The sequence below is a fragment of the Sesamum indicum genome, linkage group LG6 (assembly GCF_026168435.1).
Source record: "Sesamum indicum cultivar Baizhima isolate 11 linkage group LG6, ASM2616843v1, whole genome shotgun sequence".
NCBI classification, from domain to species: domain Eukaryota; kingdom Viridiplantae; phylum Streptophyta; class Magnoliopsida; order Lamiales; family Pedaliaceae; genus Sesamum; species Sesamum indicum.
In genome coordinates, this window is record NC_142662.1 from 26,349,196 (window position 1) to 26,369,387 (window position 20,192).

Consider the following 20,192-nt stretch of genomic DNA (forward strand, 5'->3'; position numbering starts at 1 on the left):
ATAAAAATAATTATGGATTATTGAAATATCTAAGTAATTACATAACAATAATTAATTTAACAGTCAAAAAGTCATAAAGGTCTAATATTATCAATCCAGGGCAAAAGTGCACGCGTACAGTCGGAGCGTGGAGGAAACATGAGGCTACTGGCAGGAATGTGAACAAAACGAGGGCTCCCGATACACGTGTCTCGTTAGGATACGCTGCATTGGAAAGGCTGAAACTCGGAGAATAAATATCTTATCTGCGCGTACGTTCACTGCCCCATACGGAAAAAACCAGCTGCGGCAACAGCTCACGTGGGGGTTTAAGTGGAGCGGTTCGTACGTGGCGCTGCTCCGGTTGTACCGCGGCAAGTCATATTTCGTTGAGTGGGTCCCGCAGTCTTGGAATAAATACTTCCGACATGGCAGTGTCTATTATGGGTCCCACACGAAGCTGGCGTGGCACTGACTATCTGCACGGCGGTTCCCCCGAATGAGTAGCGAGATATTCGCCGTCGGTGGAGCCCGATCCGACGGTGGAGCTTCTTCATTTTTAGAGGGAGTCGCTATCGGCTTTGGTGGAGCCAGAGTCGGCTGCCTACGGATCTGAGGCCATTCCACTGCGCCATGGGCTTCGCTTCAATGTCATTTTGCCAACTCATCTCTGCCTTCTTCTTTTTTACTTCAATTACAAATATTAATTAGACATTATAAATATACAAAAATATATTAATATATTCAATGTTTGAATTTTTTTTCTTAAAATTTCTTCTATATTAATTTAAAAAAAGATTAAAAATACATTTATCTTCGTTGAATTATGATTTATGTAGCAAACACAAAGTATATTTACATTTTTAATGTGTATTTGTATGATTAGGATGATGAGTAACTGGAATTAAAATTTGCAAGGAGTAACAACGCAGGGGAGGGAATCAATCTCTGGTCTGCACACGCCCGAGACCACAAAAAGTGGGTCGCCTCGGATCTCGCAAGCTGCTGCACCCCACCCCACCCCACTTCCGGATGTTTTCACTTTACTTGCCTACTTAACTCAATAAATTATTCTCCTACTAATCTTTCTTGTATTTGAATCCAAAAATTTTATAATTATGAATTTTCCTGCAATTTTTTATTAATATAAATAAATTTGATGTTTTTTAACTCATAAAATAATCTATTTATTAAATATAAATAAACATCAGGAGTACTTAATATAATTTTTAAATTAAAAGAAATTTACGTGTCATCACACTAAAACTCATGAGAGAATTAATGTAATTATCCCTTTTGTAAATAAACCAGCGTGATTGAACAAATACTATAGTAACAAACCCCTTAATGCTTCTAAACATACATTTTTAAATCAAAATAACATATAAAAAAAGTATACTATTTATTGTAAAAGTAATGATTTACTGAGAAGAATTCAGAAATCATATAGAATAAGAAATATTTATGAATTATTTATCTTAAATGAGGATCTAAAAATATAATATGCCAGGAAGTTAAGAGGAGATATAATTTTTGTCCTAATTTAAAAAAAAATGTTATTTTATGAAGTAGTGGTGTAATATACAGAAGAAAAAGCTTGTAACATGATGGTTGTTGATTCGTATAATAAAAGATGTGGTACAACATTGGTATTCGTTATTATTATAATATAATGATATCGCACGTCGGAAAGTTAAGCGGACATGATGTACAACTTTCCAACCTTGTCCATTTTGAAATTGAAGTCCAAGGAAGAACAAGAAACTGCTCCACTTGTCTCCAATAACAAATGAACTCTTGGAGTGTGTTCAAAGTTATTATTATTATTTTATTTTATTGTAATAATATTTCTATATATTTTAGGAATAATTAGACTGTTCATCTCTAAAATTTCCTTCATCAAAATCGAAAAAAATCAGTTAATGATTAGTTTATTAGAAGTATCAAATTATGGAGTTTGTGAAGTCAAAGGTTAATTGGAAATTGGCATTTGTCTTTGCTCGTTCCGATGGCCTTTGGCTTCTTGTGCTAGAAGAAAATACCAAAACTTCATACAGGACTACTAAATACCAAAGAGGAAGAAAAATGATTAGATTTATATAAAATACATAAATTATTTTTATTTTTTATTTTAGTAAAACTTAGTTATAAATAAAGATAGAGGATAACTAATTTTAAATAATTTATAAAAGTGTGATAATTTTTTAATTTAAACTTATAATCTATTAACTAATTTTATTTACATATTAATTAAATAATTTAATATTATAATTATTAAAAGGTGCAATTTTATATAGAGATTCAATAAAAAAATTAATAAAATAATTTAAATTTAAATTAAAAATTTGTATAAATAATAAAAAAACGGCATCATATTACTCATTTTCCTAAAGTTACTTTGCCATCCCTTCTAACTTTTGATAATTACAAAAACACCCTAAGGGCAATTCTGTTTTTGAAAAACTATTTTAAAAATTGACCTAGCCAACAAGAGCATTTTTGGGTTTTAAAAACTGTCAGGGGTGGTTTGTTTAATTTTTCAAAAGGCATGGGTGGTTTGTATAAAAAAACACTAGGTGAAAGAGTGTAAATATAAGTATCCTTATTTAATATATAATTTAAAATCTCCAAACTGTCTTTTTTTTTGTTATTTTGATGAATTTGAAATCTCCAAACTTTGATGTTGGGATAGGAAGTCCTTTTCAATAAGTCTTATTTGGTAGAATTTGTAAGGACTACTTTTGAATAAAATTGAGCAAACTTGTAAATATGGTTCATCACTTTGTTTAAAAAACATAAATGAGAGTGAATGGATCACAACATCCAAATCTATCCTAAATAACTTAAGCGATCTAAAGGGTTAAGTGCTTCTAAACCAGTTAGATTCAATATATGGCATCGATATATTTCCATATGCATGTGTTTACTTGATTAACTTATGTTTTAAAATATTTTTTTTGGGACAATTACATTTGTTCCCCCTGACCTATGGTCTGTTTTATACAGATCGACCCTACTTTTTGTATAACTAAAGAAATTATCCCTAACAATCAAAAAGTAGGAATAGTTTGTGTGATGATGTTGACATTTTTTGGGGGCGTATTTGAATTTTTTTGAAAATAAGGATAATTTAGTAAATAATATTGACATTTTATGTGAATATATACATAAATAATTTGTATAAATAAATTATAGGCAAGAGATGTGAATAAGATAGTTTTGGAGAGATTGCAGTTTTTGGATACTGGGAAACACCTCACCCAACTTTTGGAGTTGAAGTATATGAGCATTCACTTGTCTTATCCTTACATCCCATGTTCACCACACACTGCCTACCCAGTTTCCACATTGCCCCCTGCGAAGATAATTCCCAAGGGGAATATATTCCCAATTTTTACGTTGTGGCTCATATATTATACCCTTTTTCTTTTTATATATACAAAAGAAAATTAGGAATGGCGAATGTGCTTATCTTACAACGTTTCAACTTTTCTGGGTCCCAAAATGCGATTGCTTTCCTCCAAAGATAACCGTACTCAACTCAACTTTCTTATTTGGTTCACAACCAAAATCAGATGAAAATGTTTGCTATACTCTGTGACAATCAAGACAACTTGATCCCATTCCACAACTCCCCTTCTCTGCAATAAATTCCTCAAGTAATTGTTGCCACTGCCCGGGCACTGCCGCCTTCGGGTGCTAGCGAAGCCAGCATCCATGTCTGTCCCGTTGCTGTATATATCCTGTTGCGGAATATACAGAAAGCATTGTGCTTGTCGAATCGTGTGCGCTCCTGAAAAATAATATAATCAAATAATAATTATTATTTTACTTGTTATTTCCGCCAGCAACCGGTTTGCAATCCCTTCTTCCAAGTCTGACCGTCCACGACGGACCACCCACAGCTGCCGAAGCATCCCGCGCTGCCACCTTCCGCTTGGCGGCTTCTATAACCTCATACCCTCTGGCAGAACCATTCATGTGTGCTGCAAACTTCTCGCCGGTGATGGTAGGGGTATCATCCACTAAAAAATGGATGCATGCATCACATCACACTCGTTTAACGCTTACAGATTCTTGATTTCATCCACTAATAATAAATAAAAGATTAATGGGCTGTCTTTGAATATTAGGATGATGGAGCAGTGAGTCCACCCTGCGTCTCACACATTCATTATTGTTAGATTAACTCATATAATATATATATATAGTAGTAAATGAATTGGTGGGAATTTTTAGCTTGGATTGGACTCGATTAAATCTGAATTAATTATATGACAATTATAATATACTTATTGTGTGATTGGTGTACAGTTCATAAAAAGTTATTAATTACATAACAATTGTGATATACTTACTCCGTGATTAGTTTGATTTAGTCATAATTGATTGGTCAAAATAAAGCAATTTACTCCCTATCTAAAAAAGTAAATTGCTTAATTTAAAAAAAAAAACAGGGAGTTAAATTATTACATTTTAAAAATACAAAAAAATTAATTGTTAATTTTTTTTATAAGTGAATAATTTACATATATATAATATCAGAGGGAGATAATTGTATTTTTTCTCAAACCAATGATAATTAAATGAGCCACAATGCGGCCCCCCCAACACACACACACACACAGAGAGAGAATCCGTAACTTTCTCTAGAGGATGTGATTAGTTCAAATTTTGAAACTTCACAGAAGATGCCAACTGGATTAGAATAAAAGGGAGCTTGCTTTGGTCCCAAGTCTTGCTCATTTACTATTCATATACCATCCCATCCATCCTCCTCGGAGGGCCTTTATCAAAATCTCATAAGTATAATACAATTATATCATTGTAATTGATATATAATTTAAATTGAATTTCAACCAATTTATCAAATGAAATACACTTATGATCTAATGAGCCCTAGTGAAAATTTGATAAATGTAATAAGACTACAGTTCAAACCGAGTAAGAGAAATTATAATTTAGATCGAATTTTGATCAGATTTAAATCAATTAAATGACATGTGGAATACACTTGTGGTGTAATTTAATACATATTTTAGAAAAAAAATAAACAAACGCATGGTAAGTGTATCATACTTACTCTATGATTGATATATTCAAACTGAAATTGATTTTGATAAAAGAAACTCAAATAACAACCAATAGCGATTGGTTAAATTCGAATAAACCTAATTTAAGTATGAATTCTTCTTATTAGGATTTGCTTTTTTAATGATTTTTGAGATAACTGAATTAACAAAATTAGTTCATCTTGTCTTTAAAATTAATATTTATTCATATCCCAATCCGAAAAAAAAGTTTTACTCTTGTTTGTTCTTTTTCTAAATAAAAATGAAAAGTAATATGGATTAAACTCGTTGTGGGTACTCTAATTATGAGAATCTGACTACTATGGGATGATCCATTTTCCAAAACTCGTTCAGACATTTCGTGACTTTCTATAACTCAATCAATACACTACGTACAGTAAGCTCAAGTCCGCACTGCAGAAAATTGTACTTCAATAACAAGCCTACATCCATATAATTAGAATTCATTCATGTACTGTACTGTTCTAGTCAGCTCTGGAATTGCAAAAATTCAACCCAGTTAAACAACTTGAATTGAGAAACGCATAATATTACATACCATGGTTGAATACATCAAATATTAGGGTCAAACAATTTAACATGTCAAGCAACTCTATGCTTTGCAGATGATGTACATTTATGAGGAACAATTCGGTAACTCTGTCGGACGGCTTTGTAGGAACAAGTCTTTGAGCAAGCAGCCAAAATCAGATTTTCAGAGCCACTGCATTTTCTATGCACCACATACTACACATGTAGTGGTTTGCCGAGTAAGATGGAAAATCAACAACAAAGGGTTGGGGAAAAGAACTTCACAAAATTTGGTCTACACGTCTGATGCATTGCTCAAACTGTCAGTAACTCCTGAAAGAGAAGAAAAAGGCGACGGATTTTGAGTGGATATCCCCTGGATGCTCTAAAAGAAAATGGTTTAGTTATGAAATGAAACCAAATTTTACTGTTACTGTATTAACATAGAAGTTGACATAATAGCTCAACTTAGAAGATTCCGTAAGATTCTGGGACCTGATATTTCAAGGAAACAAAAGATGCACTCATATTGAAGGTTTTTATAGTTAAAGCTTTTTTTTATAAAAGCTGCAATATGTCTTTTGCCAAAAGAAGCAAATTGAGCAATAGAAGTTCCAAAGCATCCAATTCAAGGCAGATTAACAAAGTCTTGAAACCGCACCCTGCACCCACACCCTCCCGGAGTTCGTATAGTTGTCAGTTACTAATATATAATAGCAAAAGAAGCTGTACCTTCTCCTTCTGTTTGTAGATTGAATCAATCTTCTTCATGTATTCATCTGTCACTTTCTGCACATAAAGAATTCCATTTTCAAAAGTAGTTAGCAGCCTTCAACTCAAGTCACTAGTAGCCACGCTTTTTAAATAAACTACATTTTAGAAAATTCTAATATTTGGAAGGAAACAAAAAAGCCACTTTGAGCTCCATAGAATTATTACACGTACATTTTATTTGGAGCAATTTATCAGTGGAGATATGGCCTAAGAGTTTGTGTATCCTATCACTGCCCCAAAACTCAATGTCCGTGATGTTTGTTAACCATATAACCAGAATAGAAGCCATAAAAGAGGATTTTCTCGGAATTTCATACTTCTGACTTAGTTATCAAAAGGAACTTATCCAAGTACCTGCAAATCACTAGATAAGTCCTTCACATTGTCCTCTGAGAGCTTCTTCTCCTGCGAAATATGCTGCTGATTACAATATAACAATGGCAAAAGAAAAGACAACAGAAAGGAAGGTATTTTTCAGACCTTCTCAAGTTTTTCATACGCTTTGATGGCATCTCTTCTTATATTCCTTATTGCAACCTATAAGAGTTAAGAGCAACTAAGGTTACCTACGGAAGGGGATATGCAAGAGGAGTTCTACCTGAGAAAAGGAGTACAAAAGAAAAAGAAGTTGACAATGGTAGTAGCATCAAGATTTTAGCATGAAAGAGATCCTAACCCCTCCAACCCCTCACGTCCTTCTATGATCAATGCAAATATCATCAACAGATTGGACAAATTTTTATATGTGGTTCATATGAATCACAAAACCGAAGGAGCACATGTCTGTAGCTGAGATGAGTTCACCTTGCCTTCTTCAGCCTGCTTGGCTACAATCTTAGACAACTCCTGCAAATAAGTAAAAGATATCAAAAGGAGAAATCAAAAGTTCAAGAGCATGAGTTACATAGATATGCAATTTGATGCATTTGTTTCAAGCATGTGTTGATGGGCAAAATTATAAGACAACTCATAACAAGTTCTAAAAGTTAGCCTGTTAAAACAAGGATAGTGAGCAACAAAAAACCACTCGCTTGCCTGGCCATAGGCGACACTTTACTAAACACAAGATCATGCAATACCTTCCTTCTTTCAGATGTCAGTTGGGGAAGGGTCAATCTAATAACTTCTCCATCATTATTTGGAGTCAAACCAAGGTTAGAGCTGACAATTGCTTTCTCTATGGCCTTCAAGCTGGAAGCCGTAAACAATCAAAATGTGATAGGATTAGAAACAAAATACAGCACGTAACTGACAGTTCAAGGAAACAAATGATGGGAAAAAGGTTTTTTTGATTTCTTGACATCCATCATTTTACAAAATCATTCAATGGGAACAGAATTCATTATTATGAATCCGTAATGCCAAGTCATTTTCTTTGCATTTAACCCCGGTCCATAAGCCGGAGCAGAATTTCCTAGGATGCTAAAAGCTAAATGACACGGTTCTGATGCCATTGTAATTTTGCTATTTGCAGTAGTATTTCAGTGCAAGGAGCTACCTGGATTTGTCATAGGGTTGCACCAAGAGAGAACCCGCATCGGGAGTACTGATCTGTGCTATACTCTTCAAGATGACCGGTGTTCCATAATAGTCCACCTAAGAAGGCAGGCAAGGGAAAAAGAGATTATGAATGAAAAGCTAACTAGTCATTTGCAGGTCAAGATAACTCAAGATGCAAATAAAAACTATGATCTGAAAAGTTTCCATTACAGAAACGAATAAAAAATGCCAAAGAGGAAAAACCTCAGGCCGAAAGTTGATGAAGATAGGCCATACCTCCACTTTGTCTAGTATTGCAGGGTTCGCTCTTCCAGTTCTAATCGAATTGAAACTGGACCTCACATTTTCGATAGTCTTTTCCATCCTTTCTTTCTGAAAACCAACCAACAAATTATTGCTTCCTTAGCTTCTTTCTGTGTTTCCTATATACACATAACTGATTCAACAAGAAAAGCTTAAGTTAGAAATGCTGGAGGAAATAATTTAATTCTTACAACATCTTTCTCAATCATAGACTTCTCTGCTTCAATTTCTTCAATGGTTGCGCATCTGAACACTCCCATTCTGATAATAGAACAACTAATTCAGTAACATAATTAATAAAAATCATAGTACAAGGACCAATAATTTATGAACTGAACTTGCCTCTTCTTCCATGGCTGCTTAACAACTAGTTGCTTCACAGAAAACCCTCTCGCCGCCACCCGAAGCTTCACGTAATTCGCCGACGCACTCCAAGAACCCACGTTTCCAGAACCTGCAGTAGAGTCCACTTCAACCACGCACTTCAATAAATAATCAAAACCCAAAAGTCTAACGGACCTGGGAACGAGAGGCGGGTCCTGGGAGAATCAGAGGCGTAGCAGATGGAGCGTATGTGAGACACAGGCGAGAATGTCGTCGCCATAGTTGTGGCACAATCCGTTCGACCAAATGCCTTGGCTAAATTTTCACAGCACCAGTCCTACAGACCACCGCGACATACAGAGAGCAGCGAAGCGCGAGGAATTGTGGATAAGAGCGATCTTTTGCACTGTACATTCACTCACGGCCGGAAACAAAACGGAATTCCCAGTTTTGCCCCCTCGGCTTATATTGAAAATTTGACTTCCCATTTTTACCCTCTCACATTGCGTAAACTGATTAATAATAAATTAAAAAAATAAAGGTAAAGAATTTATAAAATGTATTATTATAAAAGATGTTTTCGAGATTTATGTAATGTTAGATTTTAATTTAAAAATAAATTTTCTAAGTGTTTGGATAATATAAAATGATACAGTTTATAAATGTTATTAATAATAACATAATATGATTATAATAATTAAAACTACGGTACATGTTAAATTTAAATAATTAAAATATAAACTCATTTCATAATAATTTTATCAAAAAAACTACAATATTTCATAAATTTTTAAATATTTTATAAGATGCGTTAAAATAATTAATATTTTATAATATTGTACAGTCTCTTTGTTCGATTCTGGATTGATATTTTCTAGTTTGCATTTCCGTTACATCTTTTATTTCAATTAACATATAAACGTCATGTATATAAAAATTATGTGCTTGTATCTTTTTAAATAAAAAATTTATATATGTGGTGTGTATAAATAAAAGATACAAAATTTATCGTACCAAAAATAAAATAGTACCAATGTATCTAACAATAGAGGATTAATTTTATGATCGTATCATAACAAGATAAGTTATTATATAAAAAAAATTTACTAAATAAAATGTATAATATCATCTTTATAAACATAACACATTAATATATTAAATGAAATATAAAATAAAATAATATTTGCAACAGAAAATCATATCCGCTGCTCCTACTACAACTACGACAATCACGTTTACATGGTAAAAACAACATGCAGAAGCGTAACAAATCCCACTCACAAACCGCACTCATGCATATACTGTGATCACTTTTTTTACTGCACGAGCTTTTTCCCACCTAACCCCCCTCAAAATCCCTTCATAAATGGGCAATTTTTCTTTCACCACTACTCCAACATTTCCACTAATATTTCGGTGATGGGCGTGGGAACAGTGTTGTTCTTGTTTGTGGTGGCTGTTTGTGGAGTTTGCAATGGAGAAGTGTACAAAGTTGGTGATTCTGCTGCCTGGACTCTCATTGCCCATCCCGATTACAACACTTGGGCTTCTTCCAAGACTTTCCGAGTTGGTGACACTCTCCGTAAGTTTATAACGGAATTAGTATTACATCTCGCACTATACTTGCGTTATGAGATATAAAACAAAGTATAAACAAATGTTCGTTCTAATATAGGGGTGTTTTGTTTGTGTATAGTTTTTGAGTACGATCCACAATACCATAATGTGGTAGAGGTGAGCCGTTCGGACTTCCACACATGCAACACGGCAGCTCCCATCACCACCTACGCCACCGGCAACGACTCCATCATCATCCGGGGCATCGGCCACTACTACTACGTCTGCGGCTTCGTGGGCCATTGCGAGGCCGGGCAGAAGGTCGACATAAGGGTGGCCCAATCTCTTCACTCTGCTAAGATCCCAATTCAAGCCCCTAATAAGCCCATAGCTCCAAAGGCGTCTCCTATTGGGCCAATAGCGCCCAGCCCATCTCCGAGTAGTGGAGAATCTCTAGTGTTCCGTAATGGGCTCTTCTCTTGTATTGTTGGGCTTTTGATAGCTCTTGTTTGGGTTTTCAATTAATCAATCAGGTCTGTGGGCAAAAATGGCTTGTGTTCGTTTAGCTCTGTTATCTTTTTTGGTTTTCATTGTACTTAGAGTCTGGTATCATTACAGGTCACTTTGAGAAGTTTGATGCGTGCGTTTTATAATGGAACTGCCCAATTGTGTGGACTATATCATCTCAGTTGTAGAACATATATTTGTTAATACATTCATGTTTTGTGGTTCAAATAATAACTGTTTTCGTACTTGAAAAATAAAATAAAATTGCCATATCAATTATACGAATTCTATGAGTTACCATCTTATACCATTTTTTGGTATAATTTTTCGTGAAAAAATTATCACATTCAAAACACATTTCGAAGAATCTTTCTTATCTATAAAAAATCACTGGTGGGTTTGTTAAATTTGATGTTTATTTTCATTTTATGTTGTACACGTCAATAATGAAAATGCGATGGATTCAAGCTCATTCTTCCACGCACGTTGTAATTTTAAAATGTTATATAAATTACATCAACATTCCATAACATTAGATTTAATTATATAAATATTTATTAATTTTTATAAAATAATATGTATATATTTTTATGCGTGTTAATATAATATAATTTGTATAAAATTTAATGATTACATAGGCATTTGTAATTATAAATATAATTTTAAAGACTGTAATTATCATTATTCAAATGCATAATTACATTTACATTTCTTGATTTATAGTTATTTATACAAATTACTCCTATTTTTTAGATAATTATGCATACACCCATTAAAAATATCACTTACACAAAATACCTCTTACTTTTTTGAAAAATTACACAAACTACCTTTATTCTTTTATTGTAAGAAATAATTTCTATAATTATGTAAAAAATAAGAGTGATTTGTGCAAATAAATTATAAATCAAGGGGTGTAAATATAATTATCTTATTCAAAAGATATAGAATGTTTGATACGTAAAAGCCCACTTATTAAGGTAATAGGTCCATTTCCACTGGAGCACATTTTAGAGCGGACCAGACCAGAAGTTGAAGAACTACAGAAGATGTAGCCGAGGAAGAGGGGGAAAGAGAGAGAAATAATACCGCCGTGCGCCACCGCGCTTCTTTGGATTAGCCGAGAAAGGTGGATGATCCGCCGTTTCTTCCCGGAGGCTACGCTCTCAGGCGTTCGCCGTTGACGACGATGCTACTATCTACATTGGACATTAACAGAGCAGGTTTTGTGTGAGTATGATCTTCTCATGTTTATATAGAATTTGATGATGAATGTTTGTTTAGGAGGTCAAAATTTATAGGCTTTTGTGCACATTTGCATGCTCTTGTGTTGTTATGTTCACCAGGGGTATATATATGTTTAGAAGTCCAGTTTATTGTTCAGGGACCTATGGCATCTTATTTCTTTTTCCCCATTGCTTGTTGAGTGATGATATCCTTGTTTTGTGTTCTGTTACTTAATTTGGATATTAACTTCTTATAGCTTCTTGTAAATGGTGCCATGAATAAGATGGTGTTCTCCTCGTTCTCTTCTTTTTTATTTTTTATTATTATTGGCTTCCACTGGACCTTGTTAGTTTTCTCTTTTGTTTGTGCTGTTGACCTTTCTCCTAAATGCAGGTGAAAACTATGGGATTTATCATGCCACATCATGTATTGCAGCCAAAAATGCAAAAAGCTGTAGGAAACCTTTCACTTTCTCTTGGTTGCTTTGATTCTAATTCATGAACCCTGGCAAAATAATAGTCGAAATAATGAACTGAGGATTTGTCTTTGTTAACATGTCTGAAATTAACACTTTCTTGAATCTTTGTTTAATAGCACTGTCCCTTGGTTGCTTCCCTTCCCATGTAATGAGCATGGAAACAATAATAGTAAAGTCAGATTGATGATCTCTTTTATATATATCCTAACGGTACTTGATTTATCATGGTTAGGGAGCTGTGTTTTCCTTTCCTTCTCTGAGGATTGCCCCTTTTCGCTGGCAATAGGAGGCTCCATGGAACATTGCAGGTGGGAGAGAATTGTCTTTCTTCCTTTTTTCATAGTTCGAAATATTTGCAACTTTCATGCTCCTCCCTTAAAACAGTTTGGAGAAATATCATCTTTGCTAATCATTTAGAGGTATGAGATTTTTTGTCTGACGATGTGGTAGCTACAAGATGCAGGAAGTATGCCAGCCAGGCGCACGATTCGGATTGTGGAGTGGAAATTAAGAACTTTGATCTGTTAATCAATGTGGAAATAGTAAGGTTTGAGTATGCCTTTTTTTGGGTTTTACGCTCCCATATTGTGACAAGGAAATCTATGATACGCCTGTTTTCACCACTAGGAATAAGAACCAGAACTCATCATGCATAGGTTTAAGACAAGAGGTGATGTCTCAATAGCCGACATGGGACAATATGCTTAGAGGATTACTATGCGCCATTCTGTACTATGTTCCAAAGCTTGCCTTTGGAGGTATTATAGCCCTCCATAAAAAAACCTTCCTTTTGTTGGAGAAAGTATATGCTTGAAATTTACCTAGTTCGCTGTTGCAGAAAGCATTAATTAGGTTTTTTGTAGCACACTACGTGATAAGGTGAACCTTAGCGAAGACGGGAACTTATAACTCAAAGAAAAGTGTACACACCTCCGTGGGACGACGTAAAAGTATTTAACCATATGGTAATAACTAAAACAAGTAATTTGTGATAATAAACTGATCCTTTGAGCCATAATGTCATCATTATGATCTATCAATATCTTACGTGACGTGCACATGGAATTAGTTCTGAGAATGGACAGAGGAACTGTTAAAGTCGGAGTTTCTCTCAAACGCATGAAAATATGGGCTACAGCGACTGTGAAATATGCCTATTACAGTTGTCGTTTTTTTAGCTGGTGGTGATGTTTCATGTCTGTTATGAATCTGTTTTGCAGAGTGAAATGTATTACTGAGACAAATTTGAACACTGGCATTTCACCAAATTTCCATGACTTTACATATGCTAGAAGCTTAGGTTTGTTCTGTTGTAACATGAGAGTTGCATTTTGTTCCGAATGTGACAAAAGGGTGGTGGGTGGTTTCACCAAACTTTGAGAAACGAAGGCACGCGAAATGACGGGCAAACAGATGTGTTTGTGGTAACAAATGGTGACATACTGAGATGTGGTTAACTGATCTCTGCTGCTCGTATACATGCATCTTCGGGTGAGATGCTGGTAATTCTACATCATCTGCTCGTTTACAGGCAATTTTGACGATACAGACTAATAACAAATCCTTTCAAAAATAATAATATAAAATTATTTAGATCTTTTAATTTTTATCTAATTTTTTTCCGAATCAAAATACATAACCAATATTGAAGTTTTATTATTCAAATTAAATTTAGTTAAATTGGAATGATGTGATACATTATTTTTCTTAAAATGTACGAAAATTATATGATAAGTTTATTACATGTCTTGTATAATTGCTGCTGGATCTGGTCCAACCTAGAACTTTTCATCTAATATGGCGGGGGTAGGGGGGTAGGGTCGATAAAAACGAACGGTCTTGACGGGTGTGTGAGTATATATACACACGCACCACAAAGTAAACCTCCTTCCCCCAATCTCCCTCCTACACTACACTCACAAGCAGCTCAGTCTCACTGAACAAAAGTGCGCAGTTACTCACAGTCTGTTTTCACTAATTGCGACAGGGAAGTAGCATTTCAACACCATTAATGTTCTTCAGTTCTTTACTCGGGATTTTCTCTCAGTAATAATCCGAACTAGCTGTTTACCTATAGTTACCGCTCTTCTCTATATACTCCCCATCAGTTCCGCCCCAAATTCGACAGAATATCTTCACGCCGGCAGCAGTAGTTCTTACCCTGGTACTTTTTGGCACTGTGCAAGTTATCTCTGTACCTGTATATAGCGGCTGTGTTGCGTGAGAGGTGGAAAGTGATGGAATTGGACAAGCTGACGTTAGAGATTTTCTCCAAGCTCGAACAGAAGTGGCTGCACCATTGTGAAGGCACAAAAACGCGTGTTTTGAGCATTGACGGTGGAGGAACCACCGGCATTGTCGCTAGCGCTGCCTTGGTTCACCTAGAGTACCAGATCCAAGAAAAAACCGGCGATTCAAACGCTCGAATCGCTGATTATTTTGATATTGTTGTAGGCACGGGAATCGGCGCTCTCCTCGCCGCAATGCTCGTTGCCGACGATGGTTCTGGTCGCCCCCTCTTCTCCGCCAGAGACGCTGCTAAGTTCGTGGCGGATAATCAAGCAGAGCTGTACAAGGTCAAAAACGTTGGCGTTTTCCGCCGGCGAATGAGGTTTTCTGGCAGGAGCATGGACATAGTGTTGAAGGAGGCGTTCCGCAGAGATAACGGCAAGGTCTTAACCCTTAAGGACACGTGTAAGCCTCTGCTTGTGCCGTGCTTTGACTTGCACAGCTCAGCGCCGTTTGTTTTCTCTCGAGCCGACGCTTCCGAGTCTCCAAGCTTCGACTTCGAGCTATGGAAAGTGATCCGCGCTACGTCAGCGACACCGTCGATGTTCAAGCCTTACAAGCTCTATTCCACCGACGGAAAGATCTCTTGCCTGGCTGTGGACGGTGGACTTGTTATGAACAACCCCACGGCAGCTGCAGTTACTCACGTTTTGCATAACAAGCGTGATTTTCCGTCGGTAACTGGAGTAGATGGCCTATTGGTGCTCTCTATCGGTAACGGACCGTTAAGCAGACCGTCAACGGTAAAGCTCACTCCTAAAGGCAACTGCTCGACGGAGTCAGTCCTCGGCATTGTCTTTGACGGCGTTTCTGAAACCATTGATCAAATGCTGGGTAACGCCTTCTTCTGGAATCCCAACGATTACATCAGAATTCAGGTAATTCCAACACAACTCTAAACTGAATCAGTTTTTCACCATTATTTAATTTTCAGAAATCTCTATCTACAGTGTACAGCGGAGTTTTTAACCTAGTAAATGCAAAATTTTACAGGCCAACGGTATGGCGGAAAGAGCGGCAGAGGTGTTGGCGGAGAGAGGAGTGGTGTCATTGCCGTTTGGCGGGAAACGGTTGCTGACGGAGACCAACGGACAGAGGATCGAAGGGTTTGTGCAACGGCTCGTGGTATCGGGGAGGAGTAGCCAGCCGCCGAGCCCGTGCAAAGCAGCCGTTAATCCCCTGGTTAACCGCCGTTAGTTTCTTTTGTTTGTTAATTTCTCTTTTTTGTCCTTTTTTCTTCAGTTTTATATTAGCCCTCTGTCAGTTAACTGTCTCTATTGTCAACTTTAACCAGTAGCAGTACAATTAAATAATATACTCCTATGATAGCACTAGTGGCTGCTTCCCATAAAATTCACTAATCAGACACTAATCTCTCTTTCTGATCTCCCGAGAAATTTTGAAATGACAAACTTTCTCTTAAAAAAACTAAGTAATTTAAGTTGTCTTCTTTATGATTTAATATAATAGAAAAAATTATTATTTAAAAAATTATAAATACTCTCATGATTTTAAGAAAAAAATTATAATTTTAGTCCTGTAATTTAAGGAAGGTGATATTTTTAGTCTTATACGAATTGATTTCGCAATTCAATCCTATAACTTTATAATTTTGACAATTTTAATACTTTCAGGAAATTACAATTTTAGTCCTACAAATAAATTCATGTAGGAACAAAAATGCAACTTCTCTAAGTTATAGGACTATAAATGCCAATGCTCCTTAAGTTACATGATTAAAAATATAATTTAATTGAGATATATGCATCACATGTAATTTTCCAACCAAATTGGCCGAAAAAGGATGAAAACTACCAAAATTTTAAAGTTACAAGATTAAATTGCGAAAATCAATTCGTGCAATACAGAAATTCTCACCCCCATAAGTTACGGGACTAAAATTGCATTTCGCCCTAATTTTAATGTTCGACTAACAATAAGCATATTTTGTATAGCCTCCATTGTTTTTATTCAAGTTTTTGTAGTGTACTGACTAAAATGCTCTTTTAAATTATGAATCACAATTTGATATATTTTCAGAATTTTTTATTTTAGCTACTCTGAAATTTAGTTTGGATTTTTTTAGAATAACTTTTTATTTTTAAAAAAAATTCATCAAGGGTAAAGTAGTAATTTTTAACTCACGATTTAGGAACTACAAGATTATTTGTTTTTTAGGAGGTATTTATAAATTCTTAAATGATTAGAATTATTTATAATTATGTCAAATTTTAGAAAATTGGTGTAATTTATCCAAAAATAAAATTATATATAACATTGAGTATGGAAGTATTGAAACTTATAATTAGAGCGTGTCAATAGATTGATTGGATTTACATTACCTGATGTGGTCTGATGAGATAATTATGATGTTTTCCTGCTGGATTCATGTAATTTATTCTCCTGATAACTCCAAGATTCCACTCTATTCAATGTGCTAATAATTAATATGATTAAGAGACGAATCTATCCACAGATTCACCCTCATTAATTGCAAAACAAATTACAGTATTACTCCTATGTTACAAAACTAACAACCATGTGCTCATCTGTTTTGAAGGAGTTAAGAAACATTATTATTGTACGAGGGTGGGGGCATTCAAGGCAAAAACCACACAACTCCACCTTTGATTAACTCTATCACTGTCTGGTTTTTCTTCAACTTTTGAGGATGTCTGGATAACCCTTTAAAACTCTTACTTATAAAGTGTTTGGTAAATTATTTAGAAAAATATGTTATAAGTTTTAAAAATAAGACGTTATGAATTTATAAACTCTTCTAAAAAAAGTAAGGAGTTGTCAATTTATTTATAAGATTTTTAAATTAACTACAGATTTATTATTACTGACATTTTATAAATTTAATAGTTTATTTTATCCAAACACTTTATAAATTTATTTTAAAATAAAATTTAACATCTTACAAGTTTGAAGAACATCTCATAAGATGTATGAGCTTATAAGACATTGGATAAATTACATTGCTACCCCCTATGGTTATGTGAAATTGCACAAAGCCACATGTATTTTGCATAAACTATAGCTACACCCCTTTAGGGTGTTATTGTAATATTTTTCAGGAGGTATTTATGAAAGTTGTACATTTGAATGTGGGTGTAGTTGTAATCACAACTATAACATCGGGAGATGTAGTTGTAATTTTGCATAAGGCCATGGACGTTCGTGTATTTAGCCTAATGTCGGGGTGTCAATATATTTATCCTAAGATTTTTTATATAAGTTCATCAACAATTATGAGGACAGTTACACTTTCCTCCAGTGAATTTTTGTGTAATTACACGTAGACTCTATATAGTTTAGAAAATTACATCTGGCACCCCTAAAGTTTGCTTTCTTCTAACAAATAAGTCCCTCCATTAGTTGAAATTCACTATATTTGTCGATATTAATAAAAAAAATAAAAATTTATTGATTTATAACAGGTCAAATAATTTTTTCGGACTAAACTACCCTTAGTAAAGATATACCTTCTCATATACATTAATGCGTGAGAATGTATGAAGATAATTTAATCATAAAAAATTTGTTTGACTTGCAATAAGTCAGTAATAAGTCAATTTGGGGTAAATATAGAATTTTTATTTTTTTGTTAATATCAACAATTTCGATAAATTTTAACTAACAAAAAAGCTTATTTGTTAGATGGAAACAAACATCAAGGATGCTACGTGTAATTTTTCAAATCACAAAGAGTCTACATGTATTTACGCCAAACTTCAAGGAAGGAGAGTGTAATTATCCCATAATTAATGTTGATCAAAGTGAAATTGAGCTAAACGAATCTCCTACCAATAATATAAAGGGATAATTACACTCTCCACCCCTGAAATTTTGTGTAATTACACGTAGACCCCATATAGTTTGAAAAATTACATCTAGCACCCCTAAAGTTTACTTTCGTCTAACAAGTTAGTCCATTCATTAGTCAAAAATCACTAATTTTTTGTTAATATTAACAGAAAAATTGAATGAAAATTGATATATACCCTCCATTGATTTATTACTGACTTACTGTAAATCAAACAATTTCTTTCGAGTTAAACTGCCCTTATAACGGTGAAAATGTACCTCCTCATATGCATTAATGCGTGAAAGCGTATGAGGTAATTTGGTCATAAAAAGATTTATTTGACTTATAATAAGTTAATCGATAGGTAAATATAGATTTTTTTTGTTAATATTAGCAAATTCGTGAATTTTGACTAACGAATATGTTAGATTGAAGCAAACCCCAGAGATGCTAAATGTAATTTCTCAAACTACAAAAAATTTACATATAACTACACCAAACCTTAGGAGATAAAATTGTAATTATCCGTAGTATAAAACACAAGGTATCTAGATCCTGGGCTAGCAATACTCCAATAGCTTCTAAGTTGAGCATATACTTTATGAGTATGCAAAACTCCCTGTGCATGACAAAGACCAAAAAATCTCTTAAAGGAAGTTTCTCTGTGGTGCTGCTATCACCCTATCTTTTCATTGCTTTCTATAAAGGATGCTTTGGTTATTCTTTCCATAAAGCCCTTTCAAATTCATATTAAATTCGGTGTTTAATATATGAATGATTCTTATATATTTTCTTATTTTTTAAAATTAGGTTATGTATTAATTGCGTAATTATTCCATATATTTAATATTGAGTGTAGCATCTACGTAACCCAATAAAATATATTATAACACATCGCGATGATAATCAAATATAAGTTTAATATTTATCGTCCGCTTAAAATGTTTTTTGTGTTACATTCTATCCGATACGTTAGATGTTTTATGCCTGAAATTCATGCTATTTATTTACGATATTTTTCTAGAGGATTTACTTAATGATATTGTATACGCGTAACACATGTGTATATATATATATATATTAAATGAAATATAGACGCAACATCATTTAAAAAATAATAATTTATGATATAGTTAGCATGCACGACACATCACTTTTTAATTTCAATTTATGAATTGTTCCCTCACACGTAACTCAATAAAAATATAATTATTTTAATTAAGATAAGTCATTATTGAAAAATTATTTAAATAACTAATTCAATCAATGACATATAAATATAATTTTTGTGAATTTAATGAAGTTTTTAAATTATATTTGTATGTCATTCATCAAATTTTTATTTAAATAATTATATTCTCAATTAAAATCAATTATATTTTTAAGAATTTATGTAGAAAGGATTAAATTGTAATTAAAAATAATAAAGTAGGGGATTAAAATAATTGTCAGTAAAAAAAAAAATTGTCTAATATAAAGTGAATTAAAAAAACAAAAAATAATTTAAAATTAAATTGAGATATCCCCATTCTTTGAATATTAATGAAGTGAAGGTTTCGATAAAACCCAGAGTGCGAATCTTAGAGTAGGTAAGAAAAAGAAATGGTCAAAGAGACGTCCCAGTAGTGTACTGTACGACATAGGGAAAACGTAGGTGTCCCCTACCACCTCATCACTTCCACTCAACCACCCATTGTCCCCTACTTCTTTAATAAACTCTCACCCTTCTACTCTTCATTATTATTATGATACTTACAAGTTATCGTGCCCGCGAACATATAAAAAGAATCGTGATATTAAATAATTGGAAAAAATAAAAATCTTACACAATTGGGAGAAA

General features: G+C 34.0%; 3 protein-coding genes across 6 annotated transcripts; 2 read left to right on the top strand and 1 right to left on the bottom strand.

Annotated features, from left to right (window-relative positions):
• Positions 1 to 5,499: 5,499 nt before the first annotated feature.
• RRF (ribosome recycling factor, chloroplast precursor) lies at positions 5,500 to 8,908 on the bottom strand. 2 transcript variants are annotated; one of them, XR_016065726.1, is made up of 12 exons: positions 8,679 to 8,908; positions 8,502 to 8,613; positions 8,351 to 8,420; positions 8,133 to 8,228; positions 7,855 to 7,952; positions 7,436 to 7,547; positions 7,161 to 7,202; positions 6,837 to 6,893; positions 6,711 to 6,761; positions 6,528 to 6,586; positions 6,315 to 6,371; positions 5,500 to 5,915 (listed from the first exon to the last, which is right to left on the bottom strand). XR_016065726.1 is itself a non-coding variant. In XM_011081558.3 (11 exons), exons 1-11 carry the CDS (start codon positions 8,761 to 8,763, stop codon positions 5,898 to 5,900), a joined length of 798 nt encoding a protein of 265 aa, XP_011079860.1. In that variant the 5' UTR covers positions 8,764 to 8,906; the 3' UTR covers positions 5,500 to 5,897. The 2 variants fall into 2 exon arrangements, 1 of the variants encoding a protein (XP_011079860.1); XM_011081558.3 differs by lacking the exon at positions 6,528 to 6,586 and having other exon boundaries at positions 8,679 to 8,906.
• A 950-nt stretch (positions 8,909 to 9,858) lies between these two features.
• LOC105163268 (mavicyanin) lies at positions 9,859 to 10,737 on the top strand. Its single transcript, XM_011081557.3, has 2 exons — positions 9,859 to 10,065; positions 10,180 to 10,737. The coding sequence occupies exons 1-2, from the start codon at positions 9,903 to 9,905 to the stop codon at positions 10,563 to 10,565; spliced, it is 549 nt and encodes a 182-aa protein (XP_011079859.1). The 5' UTR covers positions 9,859 to 9,902; the 3' UTR covers positions 10,566 to 10,737.
• Positions 10,738 to 11,541: 804 nt separating this feature from the next.
• On the top strand, positions 11,542 to 15,894 carry PLP9 (PATATIN-like protein 9). 3 transcript variants are annotated; one of them, XM_088881094.1, is made up of 7 exons: positions 11,542 to 11,777; positions 12,168 to 12,227; positions 12,485 to 12,560; positions 12,716 to 12,794; positions 13,473 to 13,754; positions 14,240 to 15,419; positions 15,535 to 15,894. In XM_088881094.1, exons 6-7 carry the CDS (start codon positions 14,490 to 14,492, stop codon positions 15,736 to 15,738), a joined length of 1,134 nt encoding a protein of 377 aa, XP_088737220.1. In that variant the 5' UTR covers positions 11,542 to 11,777; positions 12,168 to 12,227; positions 12,485 to 12,560; positions 12,716 to 12,794; positions 13,473 to 13,754; positions 14,240 to 14,489; the 3' UTR covers positions 15,739 to 15,894. The 3 variants fall into 3 exon arrangements, with proteins under 3 accessions (XP_088737220.1, XP_088737222.1, XP_088737221.1); XM_088881096.1 differs by having other exon boundaries at positions 11,542 to 11,770; XM_088881095.1 differs by lacking the exon at positions 12,168 to 12,227.
• Positions 15,895 to 20,192: the final 4,298 nt, after the last annotated feature.

Excerpts from the sequence above, each read along its gene's own strand:
- RRF (XM_011081558.3), bottom strand. The coding sequence starts at position 8,763 with ATGGCGACGACATTCTCGCCTGTGTCTCACATACGCTCCATCTGCTAC. Across the intron at positions 7,548-7,854 it reads CAACCCTATGACAAATCCAG|CTTGAAGGCCATAGAGAAAG; the intron begins GTAGCTCCTTGC and ends TACGGCTTCCAG. Across the intron at positions 6,372-6,710 it reads ACTTATCTAGTGATTTGCAG|AAAGTGACAGATGAATACAT; the intron begins GTACTTGGATAA and ends CTTTATGTGCAG.
- PLP9 (XM_088881094.1), top strand. The coding sequence starts at position 14,490 with ATGGAATTGGACAAGCTGACGTTAGAGATTTTCTCCAAGCTCGAACAG. Across the intron at positions 15,420-15,534 it reads ACGATTACATCAGAATTCAG|GCCAACGGTATGGCGGAAAG; the intron begins GTAATTCCAACA and ends AAAATTTTACAG.
- LOC105163268 (XM_011081557.3), top strand. The coding sequence starts at position 9,903 with ATGGGCGTGGGAACAGTGTTGTTCTTGTTTGTGGTGGCTGTTTGTGGA. Across the intron at positions 10,066-10,179 it reads CCGAGTTGGTGACACTCTCC|TTTTTGAGTACGATCCACAA; the intron begins GTAAGTTTATAA and ends GTTTGTGTATAG.